Genomic DNA, 8,866 nt, shown 5'->3' with positions numbered 1-8,866 from the left:
ATTTAAAAATTGATATGGGTTAAAAATTGGAGCCCTGTGTTAAAAGTTATAAGCAGGGTTGAAAGTGGAACTCATGCGTTAAAAGTGAGATACATGAGTTAAAAGTGGAGCCCAACATTAAAAATTGCAGGGGTTGAAAGTTGGAGCCCATGTATTAAAGCAAAGATGGGTTGAAAATTGATTTTGTTTTTAAGGATGAAGCAGTAGGATATTGTTGGAAATATATTTGAAATTTTTTTCTCCACATGTAGTAGCAAAAAAAAAATCTTCATTATCATCAAATTTGTTGCAAATTGATTTGAAACCACTTGAATCTTTCTTCAATCTTGTTGAACCATTGGATCATTGAGGGGTGATTAGGGCGTCATGCATTACAATTGCAAATAATATGGTTGATAAATCAGATATCAAAAAATTTATACTAAAAATCAAAATATTATTATATCAAAACTAACATAAAGAAAAACATTGAAACTTTAGAAAAAATAAATCTCTCCATAAACAAGATTCTTAAACGACTACATTGTGAATGTTATTGTTATAGTGTTAGAAGAAACAAACATAAATTTATAGAGTCCTAGAACCTTTCTTACTAGAAAAGAACTAGCTACTCCAAAACCTTTTCCTAAAAGGAAAGAATAAACCAAATATGAAAAAATATTATATTTCCTTTCAGGAAAAGTAAAAACATTTATGATAATGTTTTGTCTTTTCTTTAAGGAAAAATAAATTTTAAATTATGATAAGAAAATCAGAACAAAACCCTAACACTTAGATGCCTCATTTTTTGTGTTGTTAGTTGGTATTGGTTAATATTGTTAATTATATGATGTATTCCTCCTATTACTGTGATTGTGGAACCTTTACCTCTCAATGTACTTACCAACCTTGCTGAATGCTGATAATATAATTGATGATATTCCAGTGTATCTTATCAAAGAAATGAAAATATAACTAGTGCAAACTTCCACTTTTCACATGTTTGCAGTAGAGCCATTTAAATCTTGAAAATTGTTCAATACAATTTTCAAGGATTTGATATATAGGTTAATAAACCTGGAATTGCGAGCGAGGCGTAAAGTTGGTTGAGCCTGTTTAATCTCTCATAGGAAAAGGAGAAGTAGGGAGTTAAGGATTTGAGCTACAACTCAATACAAGCAAGTGTCATTTCATTTAGGACTAAAATTCAAACCATGGATGGACTAACACAGAATCCTCAAAACTATCACGAAACCAAATTTATATCTCCTATCTCCTACTATTAGCATGTATTAACAACAGCACTCACTACAGAGAGCCACCATCAAACAAATCTCCTCTGCAAAATCAATCACCCTCTCCTTGCTTGATGAATGATATTTCTCTCCGCCCATATTGGGCAACAGCATGTCGCTTTCTTGTTCTTCCACTCAGCTCCGCACGTGTAACAAAACTCGTGACCACATCTGGGGAAAAAAAAAAAAGCATTTGAGCTATTCACTCTTAAACTTTAGCTCTTACAACACAAATGAACGGTAAGTAAATGAAGTTCAGACACAAATTTACATGAAAAATGGTACCAGCTTATTTAACATAATTTCAGGCCATGAAACACCCCATATATACCCAACTCACTGCCCAAATAAAGAAAAGATAAAGGCAAGAGCATAGCTATCCAGATGTGATTTGTTTATAAAACAATTCTAATTCCCTTAGACTCGGTTAGAGATACATAGATCCTTTCATTTCACGAAATAAAAATACAAAGTTTCAAGAAATTTCAAACAACCCAAGGAGAAAAAGATCACCAAATTACCTCAGTATTTAACATCTTTTAGTTTCTGGTCCATCGGTGGGAATCAGTCCTAAAACCTTCCCCTCCTAGTTTTGACCTCATTTAGCAATTATATTCATAATTCATAATTACATGGTTTCTGGGACTTGGGAGGGACTAAATGTCTGGATCACCAACTGATATTTCCTATTTATACTTTTCTCTGTACAAGTTTGTTTGCTTACTGCTCGATTCTTCACAATTAAGAAGTAGAGCACAAGTCCTCAACATTGGAAGACAGAGACCGCATCACATACACTTTAAGCAAAGATCAAAGGCTGTGGAAGTACTAAAGCAGAGAGAACAGATGCTCCATCATCTAAAGGGACATAGCATTCAGGTCCTTTCTGTCACCTTTTCGGTCTTTAATGAGGTTCATAAGCCTTCATTTGATACCTTCCAGATCTTTTTTAAACATGAGTGGTGTTTGGATCAACTTGCGCAAGAAACGACTAATTCCCTGAGCACCTAGTGTCTCTCACCAACACACAGATGGGGAAGAATCCATCTACAGATTTTTGCATGTGACAGGATTTAAACTCCAATCTCCTATGGTCCATTCCAACTTCATTGACTGCTAGGGCACACCCTTAGGTGCAATGATGCTTTCCACATACCTTTAGATCAATAAGTATTTAAGGCCTTCCTAAAATGCAACAAAACAAAGATTATACAGATGAAAGATGCTAGTCATGCCAGTTTGAGTGACTGTTAAGTTTTCCGCTCTCTTCTCCTTTTAGTAGTTGATAAAATTATTCCAACACACACCACCCTTACCAGCATCATATTCTTACTCCGATATCATTCCTATACCTTGATGACAATATATTTACTTTCCCAGACTCCCTCAAGACACTTGAAGTTGAAGGTTGCCACTTTAAAAAGCTTTACCTTCCAGTAGATCCAGCCAAAAATAGAAGTGCTCATACCAAATCACTATAGCTCTCTTCTACAAAATGGGCTGAGTCTACAACGGTCCAATCCGAAAATGAAACTACAGAAATTGCCTTAGCAAGCTGGTCACTGACAACAAACAGCGCCACCAACATAATTGAGGCAGTCCATCTTTCATAGCAGAGGATACAAGAAGGATTTTGGCAAAAGAAACGGTTTCTTTGTCAAAATAAAACCGATATGCAGCATGACACGCTAATTGTACTGTCAACTTAAAAAACTATCCCTATTTAGCGCACCTCCTTAAAACAGATGTTTTTTCCATTCTCAATTGGCAATGGTTAAAATCACCAAATACAAAAATGAGAAGAACTTGCAAAATATTTAAAAGTTCTGTCATGAAAAGCAGAGCCCTGTTTTTTCATAACATCAAAACGATCTTGTATCTGACTTGTAACTCCCGCCATTTCAACACGACAACTTCACCCAAAATTATGACCAAGTCAGAATGGAGTAATAGAGCAAAAACTTCCAATGAAAGAATTGGCGACATTTTTCCGTTTTTTTTTATTCTTTGTAAACATATATATCCTCCTTTTACTGTCAAACAATAAATTTCATGATTTTCACTAGGAATTTCATCAACATCTTCAATATATGACGTTTTGATTCGACTAAGCAACTTGATAGGAAATACAAGCCACACGTTTTGCATGGCTTATGACAACCTGGTGCTAATTTAAGCTACAAAGAACAACATTCTTATCATCAGCTTATAGTTTATTGGCTTAAAGCAGCACTAGTTAGTCAGGTAGGAAATTCTTAAAATGTTGTCAGATGATTACCAATTAAGTCAGACAAGCTTAATCAGAAAGGTGCACTTACGACACAAAAATATGTATCTTCTGAGTAGGTTCCTACCAATCATTAACAGTATCTCAACCTAAATATACAAGGAAAACAACAGCAGTGCATGCTACAAATTACCTTCTTTAGATAATTACTTATATTTTTCCTTTCAAAAGAGAACACTAGAGAATGAACTATTAGCCATGCTTGTAGGTTGCAACATCTAAAGTTCTTGTAAACCATTCCAAAAAGTCATCACTTCCCTATAACCTAATGGAGTTGATGTAACTCCAACATGCACAACAGGGACGTAAGAAGGAAGGAGAAGTAAAGGACCTGCAGTTAATATGATAGCAGCCTTCCGCAAGGGACACCATATGGTTGCACTTAGCACACTGACGCCAACAACACTGTGTAGCAAGAGACTTGAGCTTTGCGTCGTCTACGCAATTGTAAGGGTTTAGTCTTCTATAGTCAAAGCAGGTCATGTTTTCATGCCAAGGAACTTTGCAATTGATACAGAATATGTGGCAACATTTCATGCATGTTCTGGCCCCAGTTTGGGAAGAAATTTGGACCTCGGCTTTTGACATTAACGTGGAACACTGCGGATTGGGGCAGTAAATCTTTTCTGTGATAGGAATTGTAGTTTCTTTTACACGTTCACTCATCAAATCATATATTTTGGGTGTCAAGAACTTTTTGCAGTCATCTATTTTCAACTCTGATTTGCATCCATCATGAGGACATTTCGGCAGCATTCCTTGAAGGAGCTTAACTTCCACATGTTTATTCATGCAGGAAAAGCAATAATAATGCAGGCAACCATTAATTAGAAACATATGATCCATATCAGTGTCCTGCAGACAAATAGCACAACTCTCGGTGATGCTCTTTCTCTTTCGAGTAGAATCTGATGGTTGCTTGACCTGAGAGGCTATCGCATCAGTAGCAAGTTTAATTGCAAAATTGACAGTGTTTGGTGCCACAACAAATGTTATAGAATCTGCAAATTTTCTTAAACCAGCAGTTGCCTGTTCAACAAGTGCAGCAATATTTTCCTTCCTAGGATGCACCTTGCCCCTAACCTGCAAAAACATAGATCAATCATAGTGATAAACCTAAGATGGGATTTATACAATATAAATAAACACTACAGGTTCAAAGTGACAAAATAGTATTTGCCTCGACATGCACCAAGTGTTCTTCGGTAAGTACAGGGATAGAAGAATATACACTCTAATATATGCTATCCTCCAATATAAAATTTGACAGACACTAGAATATATTATCAATTATTAAAACAATGCACTTGTGGGTCAAAGAAGTTATTATGAATGAGCTAAATTGTTCTTCCCTAGTCCCTTTTTCTAATTCGAAGGGCTAATATTCTCTAAAAAAAGAAATTTAAAAACAAAGAACTTTTTTTCCTTCTTTTTTTTGCCCCCAAGGCCTAGCTCGAGTGGCAAAAAGGTGGAGGATTTGTGGCTTAGGTCGCAGGTTCATGCCCCACACCATGCAAAGCGAAGTCCGGTATTTAAGTGGAGAAGGGTAGAGGGACGGGCCCATTATCCACCGAGTTTAGAAGGTTGTGATTGGTCCAAAGGATGGGTCACAAATGAATTTCTCGTTTATCAAAAATAAAAAGAACCTTTTTTCTTTTCTTTTTTTTTCGGAACAAATTCACTCACACAAACCTATTTGCATCTACTTGTACCCTAATTATAAATTCTTATGACAATATAGGAAACATCTAAAAACTGTTCTAGCTTTAGTGTTTGGACTTTTATATGGTATTGGAAAATACTCTTCTCGTGAGCCAGCTTTTGGAGTCATTAAACATGGCATCATAAGTCAGACATATCATATTGAATTGTCCACTCTCCAAATGTAGCCTAGGCATTAAATGAGATGAGGAGAATTTGGTCTTTTAATACTCCCATTGTCCATCTTTACTTGTCCACTATACTATTGGGATGTCCAACAATACTTGTCCAGTTTATAAAATCAATGAATAATTTACCATGTTGCGTCTATTTTACACTAGCTACTAAATATTATATCAATTTTTCAATGTTTAGATGACTTATATTTAATATGAGTGATTTGGTAAAATTACTCTATTATTTACTGCTCCTTGTAACAATTCAATAGTGGACAAATATTATTGGACAGAGAAACTATGATCTTGGGCAATTAATGTGCTCCTTGTAACAATTCAATAGTGGACAAGTATTATTGGACAGAGAAACTAGGATCTTGGGCAATTAATGAGCTAGCTTTTGGGATTGGGCAGCATCGGAATATCTAATTAGTCTGTTAGAATAGGAATATGTTTATACAATCCTATTAGAATATGAATAGGTTTATACAATCCTATTAGAATATGAATAGGTTTATACAATCCTATTAGAATAAAAATAGGTTTATACAATCCTATTAGAATAAAAATAGGTTTATACAATCCTATTAGAATAGGAATAGGAATAGAAATAGAAATAGGAATACTAACTAGTATCCTACTTGGTAAAGGATTGTATTCTAGGATCTATAAATAAGGTCTCAATGTAATAATGTAAACAACAACAATTCAATAATATTCTTTTCTTATATTTCTCACATGGTATCGGAGCTTCTACGATCTTGGTAAACAATCAAAGTGCTTCCCCTGCCCGCGGGCGGCTATTACTCATATATGCTGCCCGTCTGGCCAACAATTATGTTAGCAAAAGTTGGGTCACCGTGTATCTTTCCGGTGATTATTTTCTCATATTTGATTTATGTAAGCACCGTGCCATCATTCCGGTGACTACTTTCTTATATCTAACTTGTAGCACCGTGCCATCTTTTCGGTGACTACTTTTTCATATTTAATTTGTGTAGCACTGTGACATCATTCCAGTGACTACTTTTTCATATATAATTTTTGTAGCACCGTTCCATCCTTCCGGTGACTACCTTTTTTTTGCATATTTGATTTGCGTAGCACCGTGCATCTTTTCGGACTACTTTTCATATTTAATTTGTGTAGTATCGTGGATTTTTCCGAACTATTTTCTCATATCTGAGTCGCATAGCATTATGTGTCTTTTTAGTGACTCCTCAGATTTGATTTGCATAGTTCCATTCGTCTTTTCGGTGACTCCTCAAATCTGATTTGCGTAGGGTTGTGCCATCATTCCAACCCTACCCGTATAATTTTTCTTTTTCAGTAGGGTCGTGTCATCATTCCGACCCTACCTATATTATTTCTCTTTTTCAATGGGGTCGTTCCATCAATTCGAACTATCCTATATAATTTCTATCTTCTAGTGACATCATTCCAACCTACCCATATAATTTTATTTCTTAGATTGTAACCACTTTTAGCCATCAAATCTAATACTCCGGCATATGAGCATGTTTAGGCCAATTTTTCGGTGACTTTCTTGTTTAATATTGACTCGTCTATTGATTCCAACATGATCCATACACTTTATACTAGATTTTGAGCACTTCCGGCGACCGTTGCATTGTGATGAAGTCTATATGGAGCAACCACCTAATTTTGTTGCTCAGGGGGAGTTTAGTAGCCTTGTATTTGATTACGTAAGTCACTCTATGGTCTGAAACAGTCTTTACAAGCTTGGTTTGGGAAGTTCAACACTGTAATTTTATTACTCTGTGTTTTATCAGCATTATGCATCAAATTCAATATTTCTAGAGATGACCAAGCACAATGAGATTGATTGTCAATTTTGTAAAGTCGTGTGATCAACTTGCAGATATCTCACCAATCCCCTCATCGGTCCTTGTGTTAACTACATTTGTAACAAGTTAGGTACATGAATTGTATGCATTAGCTTGAGGGGGAGTGTTAGAATAGGAATATGTTTATACAATCCTATTAGAATATGAATAGGTTTATACAATCCTATTAGAATAAAAATAGGTTTATACAATCCTATTAGAATAGGAATAGGAATAGAATTAGATATAGGAATACTAACTAGTATCCTACTTGGTAAAGGATTGTATTCTAGGGTCTATAAATAGGGTCTCAATGTAATAATGTAAACAACAACAATTCAATAATATTTTTTTCCTATATTTCTCACATAGTCAAAGAAGACAAACAACATTGTAGTAGTTCAAGGAGTCTCACATATTGGAAGATTGTTTGACTATCCAAGAAGAAATTAACCCTTTTCAAACCCAGCATTGTAGCAACATCAAGTCCTTCAATCAGTGCTTTCAGCTCTACAATTTCATCAGTCAAGACGACTTCAGCACTTGCAATCAAACCCTTACTCACTTCAAACACCAATATACCACTCGGGTCACAAACAGCAACTCCAATCCCAGCGACTTGTTTTTCCCCAACTCCATCCGTCTCTTCAACATCTTCACCCATCAAACCCTTAACATAAACCCTAAAACACTCCCCATTTTGCATCGCCACCCCTCCCTTGGACGAACCTTCACCATAAGGCCTCTGTAAATGATCCCCAGTCTTCTTCCACTGATACTCCGGAACCCTCTGTATCTCGCGTGCAAATGCCTGATCGTGAATTCGACGGTTGAGGTCGTCTTCAATTTTCTTCATCTCCGACTCAGCCTTTTTACAATCATGGACTTGCTGTTCGTACTTTAACAATTCCTCAGCGAAAAGATGTGAAACAGTGTTGTTGGGGATGACGTCTTCATCGTAAAAAATGAGTCTGGAACTGGAAGCGGCATTTTTTGGGAGAGAGTTGATCATAGCCTCTTCCATTTGGAGTTGAAAGGCAAAGAGGAGATCGTCTTCAGCGGCTTGAGCAGCAGCAATTTCACGGCGTTGTTCATCCAGTAGGGCGGGGAGATCGTCGTTAACTTCCATAACTTTTTGGGCGTTCAGAGCTTTTGGGAACTGAGATAAATGGCAATCGGTTCTTCACCTTCTGCTTTGTTCTTCACTATTGAATTTATTGGGGAATGAGGAAAAAAGAGAGGATGAAACTTGAAAGGAGTCTTGGGAGTGTCCTTTTCTCACTATAGTTTGTTCGGAAAAGGCCAAAAATATCCTTCAATTGTTTGAAGTAGCCTATTATTTTTTTTATTGGATTAAAAATATTTATTTGTCCATGTTTTATCCTTAAAATTTATAGCTTTTTATTATATTTGTTATGTTGTTAAATGTGGATTGTCCATTTGATTTCTTCAAGAATTAATTGAATTCATAATTTCAAGGTGATATGAACCTTGGTGGATAACTATGTATAATTTCAAGGTGACCTTTGGTTATGATATCTCAACACTATAAATAGAGATATCATTCACCATTTGGATGAC

At 35.7% G+C, this 8,866-nt stretch overlaps 1 protein-coding gene across 1 annotated transcript; it reads right to left on the bottom strand.

The window, feature by feature from the left end:
* Nucleotides 1-1,143: 1,143 nt before the first annotated feature.
* LOC125829211 (E3 ubiquitin-protein ligase RSL1-like) lies at nucleotides 1,144-8,479 on the bottom strand. Its single transcript, XM_049508456.1, has 3 exons — nucleotides 7,701-8,479; nucleotides 3,893-4,644; nucleotides 1,144-1,445 (listed from the first exon to the last, which is right to left on the bottom strand). The coding sequence occupies exons 1-3, from the start codon at nucleotides 8,412-8,414 to the stop codon at nucleotides 1,331-1,333; spliced, it is 1,581 nt and encodes a 526-aa protein (XP_049364413.1). The 5' UTR covers nucleotides 8,415-8,479; the 3' UTR covers nucleotides 1,144-1,330.
* Between the last annotated feature and the right edge of the window lie 387 nt (nucleotides 8,480-8,866).

Source organism: Solanum verrucosum, unplaced genomic scaffold, assembly GCF_900185275.1.
Source record: "Solanum verrucosum unplaced genomic scaffold, falcon-dt-bn FXZP01000043.1, whole genome shotgun sequence".
In the NCBI taxonomy this organism is placed as follows: domain Eukaryota; kingdom Viridiplantae; phylum Streptophyta; class Magnoliopsida; order Solanales; family Solanaceae; genus Solanum; species Solanum verrucosum.
The sequence above is the reverse complement of the archived record's forward strand: the minus strand, read 5'-3'. Positions and strand labels throughout refer to the sequence as shown.

Excerpts from the sequence above, each read along its gene's own strand:
- LOC125829211 (XM_049508456.1), bottom strand. The coding sequence starts at position 8,414 with ATGGAAGTTAACGACGATCTCCCCGCCCTACTGGATGAACAACGCCGT. Across the intron at positions 4,645-7,700 it reads GTCAAACAATCTTCCAATAT|GTTAGGGGCAAGGTGCATCC; the intron begins GTGAGACTCCTT and ends ATGTTTTTGCAG. Across the intron at positions 1,446-3,892 it reads TGCTATCATATTAACTGCAG|ATGTGGTCACGAGTTTTGTT; the intron begins GTCCTTTACTTC and ends TTTTTTCCCCAG.